Source organism: Zootermopsis nevadensis, unplaced genomic scaffold, assembly GCF_977971745.1.
Source record: "Zootermopsis nevadensis isolate Lab colony 2312 unplaced genomic scaffold, Znev_1.0 Znev_ptg000007l, whole genome shotgun sequence".
Taxonomy (NCBI): Eukaryota; Metazoa; Arthropoda; class Insecta; order Blattodea; family Termopsidae; genus Zootermopsis; species Zootermopsis nevadensis.
The window spans coordinates 11,760,016-11,778,261 of record NW_028259139.1 but is presented as its reverse complement, the minus strand read 5'-3'; the positions used below and the strand labels follow the sequence as shown (position 1 = coordinate 11,778,261).

The window sequence follows — 18,246 nt, the reverse complement described above, 5'->3', positions numbered from 1 at the left end:
GGAAGTATATACAAGAGTCAATAAACACAAAATTCTTGGGTTTGCAAATTGATAATCACCTAAATTGGACTAATCATATTGATAAACTGATACCTAAGTTAAGTGGCGCAGTTAGATCTCTGTTGCATGTCAGCAACACTGACACACTCAGATCAGTATATTTTGCCTATTTTCACTCTTTAATGAAATATGGAATAATTTTTTGGGGAAATTCATCAAACATCAAAAAGATATTCACTTTACAAAAGAAAATTGTTAGATTATTGGCTGGTGTAAAACCTAGGAATTCATGTAGAAGTCTATTTAAGAGATTAGAAATCTTACCTCTTCCATGTGAATACATATTCTCATTAATGAACTTTATTGTAAATAACCAAGAACTCTTTCAAACTAATTCTGCTATACACCATGTCAACACAAGGAATAAAAATCAGCTTCATAGACCAATTGCCAACCTCTCATGTTTTCAGAAGTGTGCATATTATGCAGGGATCAAAATTTTCAACAGTCTACCATCTAATCTCTCAAGTCTTGTAAATAAAAAGGCACAATTTAAACCAGCACTGAAAAGATACTTAATTACACACTCCTTTTACTCTGTTGATGAATTCATAATGTCTACAAGTAAGTCGTAATTTATCCTTTGTTTGTATTTTTGTGACATTTATATGACTTGTATTTGTATAACATGTATTGTATTAATTATGACTTATTCTACATCCTATTGTCATCTGACTAACTTATGGATCCATGGAATGTAATAAAGATGTATGTATGTATGTATGAGATACTAACATGAACATAGTTTTTCTGAATTTACTTCTAGCCCCACCTGTCTACTAGCCTCTAGTAAAATTTGTATTTCTCATTATTGTAATTATATCGTCACCCAATATATTAACATCATCAGCATACGCCATTAACTGATGTGTCCCATTCAATTGCAAACCCTTCTGCCTATCTTGGACTTTCCTGATGGTGTATTTTAATGCAAAGTTAAGGAGCAATGGAGACAAAGCATCTCCTTGTTTCAGGCCAGTTTAGTTGTGATACAGAATATTTTACTTTTACGGTGCTGTTATGGGCAGGAAGAGTGCAGGAATAACAAGGTAATGGTGTGGGATTTTGAGGTTATCTTCAAGAAATTTAACGTAGAGAAAGCTGAATTGAATTGTGATAGTAATAACAGATTTGTAGGAATATCAGCGTGTAACAGGAAACAGTAGTTTACCTCTGAAATGTCGGTCAGCTTCCACCAGATTCGAAGGTACAATACACCAGAAGACACCTTCAGATTTTTAAAACTATGTTCCTGTGGTGTGGATAAGTGGGTTGAATTGTAGTTATAGTTTTTACCGATTGGCTGCTATATCGTTTTTCCACGTTTCACGGTCGTTGAGGACAGATGGCAGTACAATAAGTACGTACCGTAATCGACTACGTTCATTGCCAGATTTTTAACATGAACTTATCGATTTATATGTTGGTATTACCTGAAAGCTACATGGTTATAGGAAGTATATGTGATAGTAAGTATGCTATAAAATTGTTATTGCTTAACAGTTTGTAATCATAAATATAATTAATATATCGATGAAGCATCGCGCAGTGATGGAAACCGAACCTGTAGAGAAGCGTCATGTGAAAATTAATAATGAAGCAACTGATGACGTTAGAGATGTTATTGAGGCTAAAGCAACACCTTATACTGGTAATCTGAATGTTCCAAGAAATAACCTGGACGTGTCTCGTTCTTCATCATCGTCATCATTAGCAAGCAGCATTCAGAATGATGAACTTGGAAAGAATGGCATCTGTCCTGAAGATACCTTAAGCAATGACTCGGAAGCAGTGTTGGACGAAATCCAGAAGGGACCCACAAGATACCTACCAGCGGTCAATGTTCCTGAGAAAATTATCCTTTGTATTGACCTGTCAGAGGACCCCAATTATACTCCATTTAAATTAGGGGACGGCACAAAGTATGCACCTCTATATATGATAAAAAGAGTAGCAGAGATTTTCATTAATAGTAAAAATCTTATCAACAAGAACCATGAATTTGCTTTGGTAGTTTTACAGACTGACACAGTTGCTTGGCTTCGAGACTTCACGAATGACCCCCATGACATCATATCAGTGTTAGAGGATATGAGTGAAACTCAACAAGGTGATATCTTTGATTTGTCAACACTGTTTGATATTATTACCGATCATATATCTTTCCCTCAAATAAGTGAACCCAATGTAACTCCGCCACCATTTGTTGTCAGAGTGGTTTTGCTGTACAGTCGAAGTCACTGTGTTCCGAAGTTTGTTCATGGTCGAGAGTCTTTAACTCTCTTGTTATCGTCAGACTATTTCACTCTGGATATTTTGTACATTCATGAAGACCCTTCTGAAGCTAACAAATGTGAAGAAATATTCAGTGTTTTAGATGACTTGGATGACAGAGGATTTTCATATGTGCTTGATGTTCCAAGGAATACAACAAAACTGCATGATAATATGGCAAAATTACTTGGACATCCACTACAGCGACCAATTCAGAAGGTAGCATATTACAAACTGGAACTACAGGAAATTCGATAAGTGGAGATGCTATATGTGAATATAAATGTGTAATTACAATAAACAATTTCTTTAATTACTGTATTCATCATAAATGTTAACATTGGTGTATGATTTCATTAATACATATTAGAATGCAGTCATGAAGAACAATATGTGTATCATAATATTTATTATAATTTGTAGAATGTTGAAATGAGCAACATGATGTTAGTTTGATCTTCAATCAGCTGCCATAACTTGTGTCTTAACCAAGATAAATTGGACACATGCAACTGTAAATGAATTCTGAAGGTCAGTGAGTTGTGTTCCAGCAGGTTTTATATAAGGTTTTTTACTCGGTGTCCCAAATAACAGCTTGGCAGTACTTTAAATTTAGCCAGATTCTGCACTTCTCTTGTGACATACCACATACTTTAATATCAATGTTTGACAGTTATGTAGTAAGATGTTCTTATACAAATTGTGCTGCTGGTAATAAAATGTAATGTACTTTATCGGAAATTATAATTAAAAATTGCTTTTGATTTGAGATTCTACAATGGCAAAAATTCCAACTGTGGTCTTCTAGGCTGTGATGTCTACAGGACTACATGCCATTCTCTGAGGGCTCCGGAAGTATTCCAGAGACCACCACCTGTCCCACTAAACCTTGGCCCTTTTCAGCGCCCTGATTTGTGCTCCCTTCCACTCTCCACCCAACTCCCAATGTCAGGTGTCTCACAGGATGTACTCCCCAAGGCCCTCACTAGGGCTGTTTCGTCGACCCCTCTCGCTCTCTCTCTCTCCTCACGGTCCCCACCCACACCTGATTCGACACCCGCTACCATTGGCTAGGATTCGGCTACTCCATTCACTGTCCGGTTCCTATAAACCTAGCACTTTCTGCTTGATTGGCTCTTTTCTGAGCTTTTCCTCAGTTCTAAGGTGAATTCCAGGGTAGAATTCAATAGGGGCACGGCCCGCCACCTCCGATCACAGAGGCCTTCAGCTGAAGTGATTTCCTCCCCAAGCCGCAGAGGCCTTCAGCCGAAGCAGCCCCACCCTCTCTGGGTTCAAACCCCAGAGGACTATCCCACCAAATTCTTTGGGACAAGTTGCCTGACGGGATAACCTCCCATCACCAGCATTAGACCCTAGTTTGAATGGAGGCTCCTGCCACGACAGAACCCCATTAGCGTAAGGATATTCCTGTTTTAGTTATAAGGCTCTGTTTACCATTTCCAGCAATGTGTTCCGTACGCAGTGATGGTGTTACCTAGCAAGGGACGATGTCTTGCGCAGGACTCCACCCTTAGTTTTTGATTGGTTGGTTGGTTGGTGGTGGTGGTGGTTGGGTTGATTGGCTCATTCATCACCCTGATGACGGAGGCAGTATGACCTCTGAAACACTGGTGGACATCTGCCATACTACACTGCACAACAACCCAGAAGACAGCGATTTTCATAAATGAATGAGATATTTTGGTTCTCACAGTGGCAAGTATAAAGGTGGCTGACATCTTCAAAATAAATGAAATGTCAAATTTATACAATGCTGTCTTAAACCTCAAAAATGCAGTGTTCTTGCCCACCTCATCAAGAACTTCATCTTTTATTTAATCCAACTGTTCTTTGTTGTCACTGGAATCTGAACCAGATCAAACCAGTTACCATCTATATCATTTTCTTTCTAGGGAATCTCTTCATTTTTAGAACAATTCATTGGCAGTATCTGATAAGGATTTTTCTCTTTAAGTTATTTATGTCTTTGACCAATAAAGTAATATCAGCAAAGATCAAGAAGGCTGTGTTCAATAAAATACAACCATTTTAATTTCATAGCATTGAAGAGTGATACAAAGGGACATACTGGCAGTAAAGAAACAGAATTAAATTTAATGTTTCACTTAGTAGATCATGTAAATAATGGGTATTTGTAGGTGGTAGTACTTTTGATGTTAATAACATTACGTGACTCCTCCCATTAATCATTTTTCAGTGTTATAACAAATATATAGAATAGTTAAGTCAAACTGAGCTTCCAGTATATTTCACATGTCATTCATGTGTGATTTATTAAAGAATCAAATATGAGAACAGCAGTCCACAAAACATTGAAAAACAAAAATAAATTATAAAATCATAATTGCCAACTTCTTTTGCCTCACATATTTCTAGTATGATGAATGAATCTCGCCTCGTGTTCAGCACGAGGCAGACAGCATAATGCTGATATGTCAAAACATCACAGTCAAGGGCCCTTCAGAACTTTAAAGCTCATATTTATTATGCCAATTCTGTACAGATTGGTAGCTAAATAAATGGACACATTCTTTAAGGTCAAATATATCCTATAATGTGCATGGTACTGAAGATGCTCAGTGAGCATATATATGTAGCACATTTTTGAATTACAGATGTGGTTTTATTTGGTTTCGTCTAATAAAAATGTGCTTAAAAGTAAACCTGTAGCAAAATTTGTATAGGTAAATATTTATCCAACTCATTTTCCATAAAGAATGGTCAGAAACAAGGAGATGCTTTGCTCTTTAACTTCGAATTAGAATATGCCATCAGGAAAGTCTAAGATAGGCAGAAGGATTTGCAATTGAATGGGACACATCAGCTAATGGCATATGCTGATGTTAATTTATTGGATGATGATATAAATACAATAAAGAGGAACACAGGAATTTTACTAGAAGCTAGTAGAAAGGTGGGGCTAGAAGTACATTAGGAAAAAGCGAAGTACAGGTTAGTATCCTTCAGCAGACAGGTGGTCAAAATCATGTTAGGGTGTTTTTTTTTCCCCTCTGAGAGTGTAACAAAGTTAAAATATTTGGGAACAACAATAAGAAATCAAAATTATATTTATGAGTAAATTAGGAGGAGACTAAATTCTGGAAATGCTTGCTACTTTTCAGTTCAAAATATTTTGTCTTCCTGACTGATTTCTAAGAACCTGAAGATTAAAATACAAACAACAATAATTTTTCCTGTTGTTTTGTATGACTGCAAAACATGGTCTCTCACTCTGAGGGAGGTACATAGATTGCTGCTGTTTGAGAATAGGGTGTTGAGGAGGATGTTTGGGCCTAGGAGAGAAGAGGATGGGGTCTGGAGGAAACTGCATAATGATGAGCTTAAAAATTTGTACTCCTCCCCCAATATCATCAGGGTGATTAAGTCAAAAAGAAAGAGATTGGTGTGGCATGTGGCACACATGGATGGGGCAAGAGGTGTGCACCGGGTATAACGTATGTAGTTAAAAGAATGTTCATACATACATCTAATAAATTTTAAGTGCATTCACAACCCTGTGGCAGGCATGGATGGGCCAAGAGGTGTGCACTGGGTATTAGTCGGGAAGCCTGAAGGGAAGAGACCGCTGGGGAGACATAGACATAGATTGGAGGATAATATCAAGCGAGATCTGTGGGAGATAGGAGTTGAAGGTGACTGGATTTTGTTGGCCCAGGACAGGGACTAGTGTAGGGCTCTGGTTAATTCAGTGATGAACCTTCGCGTTACTTAGCCATCTAGTTAGTTAGATGTGTTTTGGTTCACGGTGCCAACTATGTAGAAAGTGACTAAGATACCTAGCACATAAGTTGATCCAGTGTAAGTCAGGCCTTTGTTACATCACTTAGTAGAAATGTAAAGCTGGTATTCACTTGAAAATGGATAACAGTTGTACTTATTCATACAACTGACTTTACTGTAAAGGCAGCAGCAGCTTTTGACCACGGCACTTTTAATAATAAAAAAAAGCAGGCAACAGTGACAATCATGCCGACAGGTATGCTAAAGGATTAGGCTTACAGCGAGAATTCTCTATGTGTTTAACAATATTATCCTTACGACTAAATGTTCTTGCACAAGTTGCGCATTGATGTAGTGTCTCACCTGAGTGTATCTTTTGATGACGAATTAAGTTACTGGCATGACTGAAACGCTTATGACACTGGGGACAAGGATATGGATGTTCACCTGTGTGTCTTCGTCTGTGCTTGTTCAAATCACCTGTATGATTGAATACTTTACCACAAAATTCACAAGATACTTTTAATTTCCTTATACGTGTCTTTCTTTTCTTTGCTTTGTTCTGACTTTCAGTATTTGCTTCTGGATAGATATTTTTCCCTCTATCAGATATCACATGACTAGGACCACTGCAAGAAGCATCACTAATATCTCTGTTTTTGTCAGTAACTTCTGCTAACAATGGCAGTCCTCCATATGATAAATTGGGGCTCTCATGTGTGTCAGAAATGTGTTTTTCCTGTTCCATAGCTGTTAATTGTCCTGGATGACTGTATTCCATTCTAACCTGCAATTAATATAATTTTTTCATTTAAAAACAACCAATTATAACAGACAAAATGCAAATGCACGGGTAATAAAAGTACTAGAGGTGTGCCACAACAAAGTTCTGACCCTTCACAAATAAAGTTTAAAGCATAAACCCTTCTAATTTATCTAATTTGCTATATAACATACTTTTGCTCCCAAAGAAGCCCTAAACATAACACTTATTATGCTTGGAACACTAAATGTAACTTCCTACAAAACTCTGCTTGATAGATATTTCACTTTGTTTATGTATCATTAATTAAACTTATCATATCTATTCCACTTTGGAAACACTGATATGACCTGCTGTATCAAATAAATTTCAGCTCTTTGTCCTGGGATGCCCAGAAGCAGTGTAAGAGCTTGGACCACTGTACACGACTACACCTCACACCCTATCATTTTATCCAACAACACTAACAACACACGCTAGTTGTGCTTACATGCCATTGTGGGCAACTTAAACTGAATAAACTTTTGTACAAGTTTATCTTCTCTCATTTATTGTCAGATTTTACTTTTGTGATTAAGATTTAACATGATAAGGTGACAAAAGTAATATTCAAGGTAAAATGTGGTGTGTCTGAAGATGGAAACTGATCCTGATGGCTTGGTATTATGTAGGTGTAGGTGCAGGACAGCCCCCCCCCCCCCCCCCCCCCCCGACATAGTACCTATAGCAATAAAGATAAATTATTGCAGATGACAAAATTAGGATGTGACCAAAATTACCTCTGTCTGCTTCCAATTATATGGCTTCTGCTGACTGATCATTCGTCTTTCAAGCACATTTTGCCCTCTTACGTATTCTTGCATCAGTTCGAAACAAACTTCAAGCTTAGAAACACATTTCCAGCATACTGCTGTAGGTAAATCATCGCTTTCCTGAACCTAGGAAGAAACATATTTTATTAACCACATTTAGTGTCATATGGATTAATCTTTTGGGGAAATTCAACAGACAGTAATAAAGTTTTGTACATGCAAAAGAAAATAATTAGAATAATGACAGGTGTCAAAAGCAGGGTTTCTTGTAGAAAATTGTTTCGTAAATTTAATATACTTCCACTTGCAAGTTTTGTATTTCTATTTAAAATTTTGAGGTTTATGTATATTAATTTGTAAAATTATTTTTCATTCTTGTATTGCAGAACCTGAAGTTTATGTACACTGATATGTGAAATACGTTCTTGTACTTGTGTCAAAAGTTGTGAAGTTCTTAAGTTTATGTATATTGTACGAAATGATATGTTCTACATCCTTTGGTTTAGTCCTAAGAAGGATCTATGGAATGTAAATGTAAATAAACTCTACTCTACAAGATGTTTTTAGTCAAGTACACCAGCAACAGTTCTACCAATTGAAACTACATGCTGAACAATATCGTTTTCAAATACACAAAAGCAACATGTACTTACAATTACTTGCAGGCAGCGTCGCATCTTCAACACCAGTTGTCGGAATAATCCTTCTTCACCGAATACAGAAATCAATCCACTACTCTTTTGAGCACATATACGACAGCACTGATTCAAAACCCAGTCCGTTTTTGAAACAAAATGCATTCCATTACCTGATGAGGGCGTAGATGGACCAGAAATGTCAATGTCATTTCTTGATACGTTTAGATCATCTGTAAAAGGCGTTGGCTTAACCTCACAACCGTCACTACAATCCTCACTTTTCTCATTTTCAATTATTACGTGTGCTGGTTCAACCTCAACACTGTTACTATCATCCTCAAATACTTCACTTTTAATTATTACAGGTATTGGTTCAATCTCGATACTATCAGTATAGTCCCCGTATACTTCATTTTTAACTATCACGTGATGTATCTCAAGAGGATCGGTTTCCATCATTGTGCTCTTCCTGATAAGTATTTGACTTAATAAAATTTATAATTTCAAACTGTAATGTAATATTAGTCTTCTCTTACATCCTACCACAACCTATACATTTACCACCATACATTATACCAACAAACACCGGTGACCATTCTCGCTGAGCAGCACGTATTGCAATACGAGGTGCTAAAATTGACGTCATCGTAAAAAGGTCTTATGAGAAAAGAATCCATCTGTGTTCTACTCCAGAGACACTCTGATTGACCGAAAATGGAATCGTGCTCAATTTGAAATGCGGTACCTAAAAACATGGAACGAAAGTAAAGTATTTTTTACACGCCAGTATAATACCGCATGTGTGTACAAATGTCATCTGTGGCATCAGAAAGTAACGTCATCAAATGAATGTCGATATACTGAACTGCGCATGACGTCATCCTTAGTCATAATGAGTTTTAATCAATTCTCGCGAATATTTATCGAAAAGCTATAAAATGTTTATAAGACGTTTCCCGTAATTATTTGAGATAAACTCAATGTATTTATGCTCTTATTTAATGTGATCATAAAAAATCATACAATCTTAATGTAAAGCAACAACCATTTTCCTAAGATTCTCCAATGCAATTAGAACTGAGTTAACCGTCAACAAGTTTGGTATCTGATGACGCCCCACATCACATCAGATCATACTGCATAAATCGTATTCCATCACTGATTGCATATAACTAATAATACAGTGTTTACTACAACTGCCACTTCTCAGCTGAAACCCTGTCTTACCACCAAGCACTACAAGCTTTCCAAATATGAGTCAGGTATCACTCCACAAAGAACAATAAAATTAACAGTTGCTGCCAGTAAAGGGGATGTGGCGGTTAAATTCAACTTCATCAATAATCATACTATGTAATAACGGGGAACACACACAATATGCACAATTCAGGATTTTAAAGACATTTTAGTTTCTTAGAACTGAAGATGTTGACCGTGGTGTTCTGAGTCATAGTGCTCACAAAACTGCATAGCAACACAAATAAAATGACCACAGCTGATATAAATTAAAACTGACAAGTTTATACTACTTTGTCTTACATGGTATAGTACAAGAATTCATGAATGAGGGTGCTTTTTCAGAATATGATAGTTATTCAACTGGCCAAGAAATTCCCTACCATGTATGGAAACCAAAGGTCATTTACCAAGTCTAAAAGAGTCCAAGAATTAAACATCCTATGAACCAGCTGAACCTTCAAAATCTATTTCATTAGGATCCATTTTAATCTCATATTTCCATTTATGCCAAGGCAGCGACTGAAACATAAATTTTCTCCTTTTCTCTCTCTCTGCAGTAAAGTATAATTCAATGGGAAATGTTTATATACAATAAATATTTATGTAAATAGTTACAACTGTGCAATAATATTGGTATTGGTATTTATTTGTATGAAGTGTTGATATTCATATTGACATGCTCCACATCTTTGGCTTGTAGTATGAAGGATCTATGGAATGTAAATTCTATTCCATTTTATGCCTTTGAGCTATAAATTGAAATCACCAACACAGATCATAAGCTGGTTTATTCAATAAAATATAACTATTTTAATTTCATAACAACAAACAGTGATATAAAAAGATATACTGGTAGAAAAGAAAGAGTAAGAACAATGAAATCCAATGTATTTGTACTGTATAATTTAATGAATCATGTAAATATGAGTATTTATAGGTGGCAAAACTTTCAATGTTACTAACATTATCCACTACTGATTTTGTAATGTTCAACCAAATCATCATGCGAAGTATGAAGATGACAGTCTTCTGGGTCATTGTACTGTCTTATCTCACAGAAATTGGACATTCCAGAGGTACTTACTGCCTCCACTGATGATCATCCTAATGACGGAGGAAGTAAGCACGTCTAAAACATCAGTGAATTTTTATGAGACTATACAGCACAAAATCACATTAGTCTTTCATCTTCATCAGTGAAATCTACAAAACTGATTTAAATATGAAAGTAAATGATAAAACTGTCATCAAAATGACTAACATTTGTTTTGTCTCACACACTTCTAATGTGATGAGTCAATCTTGCCCCATGTGCTCAGCATGAGGCAGACAGCAATGTTGTGATGTTGATAGCATAATGTCAAAGCAGCAGAATGGAGGGACCATAACACACAATAATAAGGCCCTTCAACATTTTAAGGCTGATATCTTCTTGTGCCAATTTTGCATAGAAGACTGGTGGCTAAAAAATGGACACATTCTAAAGGTGTAACACTTCCTTTAATGTGCATGGTAATCATGACTTGGTGACATCTACACTTTCTGCTGGTGCTTAGCAAAAATGATTATAGTTCCTTTTTTAATTACAGACTTGTTTTTAACTGATATCATCTATGAATAAAAATGCTAAACAATAAACACAAAGTGTTATAACTTTGAACAGGCAACCGATTCAAATATTGGGGGATGTACACCTTGCATTTTACCTATTCAGCCATGACACAAAAGAAAGCATACAATAACCTACAGAATTATTTTATCAGTCTACACATGGTTCAAAGTAAGTGAAAATGCTGTTTTGTAATGTAGGGGCAACGAGATGACTGGATGGTTAAGTAAGTCATTGTCGTAAAAATGAAAGTACAGTTGTGTTCACTGAAATATAAATATTGATGTGTCCGGGTATCAGACTAGCTGAACCAGGGGTACCAGCATGTTAGCCACCTGTCCTCCTTTCGCCTGAAGACGGAATGAGAACCAAGTTCCAAAACATTGTGATTACACGACCTACGTGATGATTAAAGACCAAAAAAGCAATGTGTCACGCTGTAGACAGAAACCTTTGTACTTTGATTATAAAGTGTTGTCAACTTGCAGGTGCCACATATGAGGATGCTGAGATATGTTTGCACACCAGTCAAAGTAATAAAACCACTGATAGTTAAGATAACTTTCAAGGACAAGCAACAAATCACTGAAATTTGAATAATTTCATTATCACCACATCCATGTCCCTGTACAGTACTCTTGACAAGAACATTTCCAAGGAAATTAGTAACGGTAATAGTGATAATCATATTCAGGTGTACATTAAAGGATTAGGCTTACAGCGAGAATTCTTTATATGGTTAACCATCTTGTCTTTACGGCTAAATTTTCTAGCACAAGTTGCGCATTGATGAAGTGTTTCACCTGAGTGTATCTTTTGATGACGAAGTAAGTTACTAACGTGACTGAAACGTTTGTGACACTGGGGACAAGGATACGGATGTTCGCCTGTGTGCCTTCGTCTGTGTTTGTTTAAGTCACCTGTATGATTGAATACTTTACCACAGAATTCACAAGACACTTTTAATTTCCTCACACGTATTGACGTTCCTCCTTTGCTTGTGTCCTTACTTGCACACACATTTCCTTCTGAAGAATGGCTTCTCCCATCATCAGGTAAAACATGACTAGGGCCACTGCAAGAAACATCACTAATATCCTTGTTTTCATCAATAATTGTTGCCAACAGTGGCAACCCTCCCTCATGCGTGTCGTAAATATGATTCCTTTGTTCAACAGCTGTTAACTGTTCTCGTTCATCGTATTCCATCTTCATCTGCAATGAACGTAATATTTAATTTAAGAATGATCAATTATGGAAAACAGAATGCAAATGGCTAGATAAGAAAAGTACAAGAAGTATGTCATAACAAAATGTAAATCTTTTCTAATTTAACTATTCCATTTCACCAGTTACATTAAACAAATTACACTGTATCATACTGTTCTTTAATTAGGATTTTTGGCTCCATACACACTCTAATTTCACCCAACACCAACTATTACACCAATCGTCACACACTCATGAATAATTTAAATTTCAAAAGTTTTCATACAACCATGTAGTTACTTTCAACCGCCTCTCTGTATCTGTAGTACATATGTCACTGGATCGCTTTAAATAAAACATAAATGAAATGAGGGATAACTACTATTAATAATACTGTAAAATTGTCCTGAATAAATTTAGTCACAACATATATAAAAAATGCATAAAAACAAAAGTGTTTACACATTAAATAACACTTTGTGCCAAATGCGTTTTGATCTCAACAGGTTATCATCTGTGGCAAAAACATTAATTCACTAGTCCCTCTATTAAAATCATACAATTCATGAAACGATGCTTCGTTTTAAAGCACTCTATATAAGATTAGTCAGAACAATCTAATGAGTAACTTTGTGAGGTATTTCAGGTTCTCACAGTGGCAAGTATAAAAATTAATCTCCTGGATTTTTGTGCCATATTGTCTGGTCGAAGCTTACTGATGTTTCAGAGGTGCTTTCTGCCTCCAACATAAGGGTGATGGTTGTGCACATTGAGCCAGAACCTAGGCCACACCAGTGAGGAAGTCAGTGCATATGTCTTCTACCTTCCTTCTGATCAGGATGTGGTCTGCCCTTTTCCCATTGGCTCCCTTGTTCTCACCCAATCCTCAACCTCTTCCTCACTGGTCTGGCTAAGCTTCTACCTTGTCCAACTGACTCCTGTATTTCACATCACTTCCTTATGCACAGCTTACTCATCACCCTGATAATGGAGGCATCTGAAACGTCAGTACACTTCCATCAGTTTAGAAAGCACAACTTCCCAGAACACAGCCATCTTCAAAAGTAACTTTTATCATATAGTAATAGGATATTTAAATTCCTGTACTAGGGGCTGCTGGTTTCGATCAACCCTTTTAAAGTCCATGGAATTGTTAAATAATGGTACCCAGATTATCTTTGTGGTGGTGATGTGTTCTCTTTGCAGAACAGACTGAATTCTTAAATACTATTTAAACAAGCTTCAGCTTCAAAGGGTTAGCAGTTTATTAGTGTGCTTATATGACATATGGCCAACTGAATGCACGCAAGACATGACACACAGCCAACATGGGTTAATCCATGCAAATGATAACACTGAAAATAACCCAACTTACCTCTCTCTGTGAGCAAGTTAATGGCATTTCCTGACTAAACCTCTGTCTTTGAAACACATTTTGCCCTCTTATGTATTCTTGCATTAGTTCGAAACAAACTTCAAGCTTAGAAACACATTTCCAGCATACTGCTGTTGGCAAATCATCACTTTCCAAAACCTGGCACAGAACAGATATTAACCACATGACAAAAGATGAAACAAGCATACCAGCAACATTTTTATGAATTCAACCTTTCTGCTGAACAGCATCGTATGCAAATATATACAAGCAGCAAGCACTTACAATTATTTGGAGACAGTCCTTCATCTTTTGGGTTAGTTGCCGGAATAATCCTTCTTCCCCGAATAGAGATATCATATCACTGCTCTTCTGAGCACAGATACGACAGCACTGATTCAAATCCCAGTCAGTGCCAGAAACCAAAGGCAGCGTAGTAGCTAATGATGATGCAGATGATGAACAACAAATAATATTAGCTCTTTCAACGTTCAAGTCGTCTGTGTGAAGTGTTGATTTAACCTCAATATCGTCACCACTTCCTTCATTTTTTATTACCACTGACGTTGGTTCAACCTCAATACAATCACTATCGTCCTCAAATACTTCACTTTTAATTATAACCGGTAATGGTTTAACCTCAATACCATCAGTATAGTCCTCATATACTTCACTTTTAATTACCACGTGATGTATCTCAAGAGGATCGGTCTCCATCGCTGGGCGTTTTCTTTTCAGTACTGAACTTATAATTGCAATCTAAAAAATAATGACATTTCTTAATGTACTTCCTACACCCACCTGTACTAACCTACAATCTCAATTCATGAACGTACCTGAAAAACTACACTTCCTCATCAAAAACTAACCACATAACCTTTTCCGTCAAATGCTTCTGCCGCCATCGAATAATGCAACAGCGAATGACCAGGATATGTGCCCGGCACAAATACAAGGAAGAATTAATTCGGGAGGACTACTGCTTCAGAGATGCCATAATTAAAGCCATAACCTCAACCGTCAGATACTTCTGCCACCATCAACAAACCCAAAAGCAAATGAACAGGAAATGCCAATGACACAAATACTAGGAAGAAATAATTTGGGAGCACTTCCATTACAAAGAGGCCATAAACTTCGACTAACCAGATAATTGCTATTACCAATAATAATATCGACAAGAAATATTTTTAGACGCCAGCAGATCATTGCATTTGTATGTAATGCAATAAATCAGCTTGTGTAGAAGGCAGAAAAGTTTTTAGAACAGTGCTCAGCAATCACCATAAAAATTCATAAATATCTCTTGCCTTCCAGAACTTGTTATTTTCATACATGCAGCACCAACCAGTCTGATTTAAATGCAACAACGAACTTCACAAGTAAAAGACAGCAGGACACATTTAATAAGTACAAAATGTTTGGACGAACTTTGATGAAAATCGGTGATCACAACCCCAAACAAATACATTTCAAATTCCTGCACTCGGTAAAACACGAGGTGGAATGTTAATGGCAACACTGCCCATTAGTCTCTATGCATGCGAACCACTAACCTAATAACCAAATATGCACCTCACTCATCGCCCTGATGGTGGAGGCAGCAGGGACCTTTGAAACATCAGTAAATTTCTGCCAGACTACACGACGCAACAACCCAGAAGACAGTCATCGACTTGTATTTTGATAACAAAGAGCAGTGATACAAAGGGTCATATTAGTAAGAATAAAAATAGTATTAACAATGAGAAACAATGTATTTGTACTTAATGTATAAGGTACATAATGAGCATTGTAAACAAAAGTACAAATAAACTCCACAGGGGCAGAGTCCTTGAGAAACTTACAGCTGCTATCTTACAGAACCCAAAAGTTTATTAATGTGTTCACAGAAGTCCACTACTAGTTCCCCTTGTGACCCACATGTATCCAGTCACAAACCTCCTTCCAGATTTCTTTGATTCATTGATATATCTCCCCATCTATACCTATGTCTCTTTCATTCTGCTTTCAACTACAGTTTTGCATATTGTAATCCTTACATTTTTAGATAGCAGATGGGGAAATTAAAGTGTCTGAATGGCACAGTAATAAGCAATCCCCAAATCTAGCTTTAAACCATGAAGGTCATCTAAATATTTAAAAATTCAGTTATAAAAAGGAAAACATAATGTGTTTCCATTACAACAATCAATTGGTTAATGTGTTTACAGTAATAATTACTGTTTCATCTGAGAAACATAAGAAACACATAAATGCACTCAGTGGGCAAAATTCAGACTTACTGAATGTTTAAAGCATTCATATATTCACAACTAGGTTCTAAAGAGCTAATTTGTTCATTAATGGAATTTTAATTTCTTACAGTTGTTTCAAAATATTTCAACTTTGCCACAGTTTCAAAGAATGGTAACTTTCTTGGTGACAAAGTTTTAACATATATTATTTTCTTCTTCGCTTATTTGTAGACCAGTATCCTCAGTACCATCTGGGGAGGTGCTGTGTACTGCTGTATGGTATTTATCACCCAATAAATTTATATAATCAAAACAGAAACTGTTGTGTCCCATTCAATTCCAGTCCTTTTTTTGTTTTCTTGAAGGTCTACTCCTCCATCTACAAGGTGAGGATGCACCATCATTGTGATAATGGGTGGATTACTACCAATATTAACAGTAGTATTGGACTTGCCTGACAAAAAAAAACCTCCCACATGGGAGAAGGCCAAGGCTCAAATTCATGCTGTTGCGCCACAGAAGAAGATCAGACTTGCCACTCTTCACTTTGCTACATTACATCGACTGTTCCATGTTAAAATTTTCAGCACCTCACAGAATAAATCCACACCTAGAAATTATACTAACAGCCAACAGAACACACTTGGAAAGAACTTGTAAATGTAAAGCTGTCCCACTATACACCATGTAGGAGCTTGGGGGAGAGTCGTATAGCTCCTACTCATTCTTGACCTCAGCACAAGATGTGGGGATGAGTGGTGAGCATCACGCCCCGGCTGCGGACCCCGGTACCCATTTGATAGGAGGCCGGGTGGGCCCCCAGAACCGGCCTGGACACAGAGTCTAGAGGAAAAATCCTCTGCCCCCATCGGGGATCGAACCCCAGTCGTCCAGTCTGTAGCCAGTGACTTTCCTGACTGAGCTACCCTGGAGAAAACAAAACTGCAATCCTTTTGACTAGAACACATCAGAATAAATTATTTCTGGCAACACTGACAATCATGTTGACGTATATGTTTCAGGTGGCGCACTGTGTGAATTCTTCATGTGGTTAACCATCTTGTCTTTACGGCTAAACCTTCTCGCACAAGTCGGACACTGATGCGGTGTCTCGCCCGAGTGTATCTTCTGATGACGAATTAAGTTACTGGCATGACTGAACTGCTTATGACACTGGGGACAAGGATATGGGCGTTCACCCGTGTGCTTTCGTCTGTGTTTGTTCAAATCACCTGTATGATTAAACACTTTACCACAAAATTCACAAGATACTCTTTTCTTCCTTCCACTCACTGGTGTATCTCCTTTGTTTGCTTCATTCTTACTTACAACATCTACTTCTAAATTACTGCTTTTGTCCTCATCAGATGTGACATGACTAGGACCACTACCAGAAGCATCACTAACATCCCTGTTTTTGTCAATAACTTCTGCTAACAGCGGCAGTCCACCATATGAAGAAGTAGAGCCCTCATGTGTGTCATAAACATGTTCTTCCTGTTCAACAACTGTTAGTTGTTCCTGGTCACCATATTCCATTTTCACCTGCAATGAACATAATTTTTAATTTAAAAACGATCAATTATAAAACATATAATGCAAGTAGCTGTATTGTGAAAAAGTAAAGTTAAATGAAAGGAACACTTTAATGACAATCATATAAATTTGTTCTGAGATAAATTTAGTCAGAACAGTCAAACAAGGTAATAAAATTGTGTAATCTAAATTACCTCTGTTTGTTTCCAATCCAGTGGCACCTGCTGTCTTGCCATTTGTGTTTCAAACAAATATTGCCCTCTTAAGTGCTCTTGCATTAGTTCAAAGCAAACTTCAAGCTTAGAAACACATTTCCAGCATATTGCTGTAGGCAAATCATCGTTTTCCAGAACCTGGTACAGAACAGATTTAATTTACCACATGATAGAAGATGTAACACAAGTAAACCATACCAGAATAGTTTTATGAATTCAAATTTGCCGCTTAACTGAAGAGTATTCAAATGTGAAATATATATAAAACTTATACTTACAATTATTTGGAGACAGTATCTCAGCTTTGACATCAGTTGTCGGAATAATCCTTCTTCTCCAAATATAGATATCAAAGCACTGGTCGTTTGAGCACATATCCGACAGCACTGATTCAAATCCCAGTCCATGTTGGAAATGAAGTGAGTCCCGCTATACGTCCATTCATATGTTTTTACTACGAACTGGAATTTACTACCAACATATGAAATGAAAATCCCTATGTGTCGCAACTTCATTT

At 36.9% G+C, this 18,246-nt stretch overlaps 4 protein-coding genes and 1 long non-coding RNA gene across 8 annotated transcripts in view; 1 reads left to right on the top strand and 4 right to left on the bottom strand.

Moving 5' to 3' along the window:
* LOC147874611 (uncharacterized) overlaps positions 1-1,343 on the bottom strand; it is an 83,559-nt gene extending 82,216 nt beyond the window's left edge. The window contains exon 1 of the long non-coding RNA XR_015533932.1: positions 1,232-1,343. This is a non-coding gene — a long non-coding RNA (uncharacterized LOC147874611). The remainder of the gene's footprint in view (positions 1-1,231) is intronic.
* A 250-nt stretch (positions 1,344-1,593) lies between these two features.
* LOC110831114 (BRISC and BRCA1-A complex member 1) lies at positions 1,594-3,103 on the top strand. Its single transcript, XM_022066734.2, has one exon. The coding sequence runs from the start codon at positions 1,594-1,596 to the stop codon at positions 2,590-2,592; it is 999 nt and encodes a 332-aa protein (XP_021922426.1). The 3' UTR covers positions 2,593-3,103.
* On the bottom strand, positions 2,626-10,177 carry LOC147874610 (uncharacterized). Of its 3 annotated transcripts, none has more exons than XM_087344288.1 (4): positions 8,325-10,177; positions 7,639-7,797; positions 6,460-6,883; positions 2,626-3,986 (listed from the first exon to the last, which is right to left on the bottom strand). In XM_087344288.1, the coding sequence occupies exons 1-4, from the start codon at positions 8,766-8,768 to the stop codon at positions 3,982-3,984; spliced, it is 1,032 nt and encodes a 343-aa protein (XP_087200414.1). In that variant the 5' UTR covers positions 8,769-10,177; the 3' UTR covers positions 2,626-3,981. The 3 variants fall into 3 exon arrangements, with proteins under 3 accessions (XP_087200414.1, XP_087200413.1, XP_087200412.1); XM_087344287.1 differs by having other exon boundaries at positions 2,626-3,962; XM_087344286.1 differs by lacking the exon at positions 2,626-3,986 and having other exon boundaries at positions 4,364-6,883.
* Positions 10,178-10,318: 141 nt separating this feature from the next.
* On the bottom strand, positions 10,319-15,094 carry LOC147874609 (uncharacterized). 2 transcript variants are annotated; one of them, XM_022066727.2, is made up of 4 exons: positions 14,578-15,094; positions 14,027-14,500; positions 13,742-13,900; positions 10,319-12,372 (listed from the first exon to the last, which is right to left on the bottom strand). In XM_022066727.2, the coding sequence occupies exons 2-4, from the start codon at positions 14,456-14,458 to the stop codon at positions 11,848-11,850; spliced, it is 1,116 nt and encodes a 371-aa protein (XP_021922419.2). In that variant the 5' UTR covers positions 14,459-14,500; positions 14,578-15,094; the 3' UTR covers positions 10,319-11,847. The 2 variants fall into 2 exon arrangements, with proteins under 2 accessions (XP_021922419.2, XP_021922420.2); XM_022066728.2 differs by having other exon boundaries at positions 14,027-14,181; positions 14,578-15,089.
* A 385-nt stretch (positions 15,095-15,479) lies between these two features.
* On the bottom strand, positions 15,480-18,180 carry LOC110831111 (uncharacterized). Its single transcript, XM_087344289.1, has 3 exons — positions 18,008-18,180; positions 17,709-17,867; positions 15,480-17,523 (listed from the first exon to the last, which is right to left on the bottom strand). Exons 1-3 carry the CDS (start codon positions 18,134-18,136, stop codon positions 16,978-16,980), a joined length of 834 nt encoding a protein of 277 aa, XP_087200415.1. The 5' UTR covers positions 18,137-18,180; the 3' UTR covers positions 15,480-16,977.
* Positions 18,181-18,246: the final 66 nt, after the last annotated feature.

Excerpts from the sequence above, each read along its gene's own strand:
- LOC110831114 (XM_022066734.2), top strand. The coding sequence starts at position 1,594 with ATGAAGCATCGCGCAGTGATGGAAACCGAACCTGTAGAGAAGCGTCAT.
- LOC147874610 (XM_087344286.1), bottom strand. The coding sequence starts at position 8,768 with ATGATGGAAACCGATCCTCTTGAGATACATCACGTGATAGTTAAAAAT. Across the intron at positions 7,798-8,324 it reads GACGCTGCCTGCAAGTAATT|GTTCAGGAAAGCGATGATTT; the intron begins GTAAGTACATGT and ends GTTTCTTCCTAG. Across the intron at positions 6,884-7,638 it reads ATAATTGGAAGCAGACAGAG|GTTAGAATGGAATACAGTCA; the intron begins GTAATTTTGGTC and ends TATTAATTGCAG.
- LOC147874609 (XM_022066727.2), bottom strand. The coding sequence starts at position 14,458 with ATGGAGACCGATCCTCTTGAGATACATCACGTGGTAATTAAAAGTGAA. Across the intron at positions 13,901-14,026 it reads AGGACTGTCTCCAAATAATT|GTTTTGGAAAGTGATGATTT; the intron begins GTAAGTGCTTGC and ends GTTCTGTGCCAG. Across the intron at positions 12,373-13,741 it reads TAACTTGCTCACAGAGAGAG|ATGAAGATGGAATACGATGA; the intron begins GTAAGTTGGGTT and ends CGTTCATTGCAG.
- LOC110831111 (XM_087344289.1), bottom strand. The coding sequence starts at position 18,136 with ATGGACTGGGATTTGAATCAGTGCTGTCGGATATGTGCTCAAACGACC. Across the intron at positions 17,868-18,007 it reads GATACTGTCTCCAAATAATT|GTTCTGGAAAACGATGATTT; the intron begins GTAAGTATAAGT and ends GTTCTGTACCAG. Across the intron at positions 17,524-17,708 it reads TGGATTGGAAACAAACAGAG|GTGAAAATGGAATATGGTGA; the intron begins GTAATTTAGATT and ends TGTTCATTGCAG.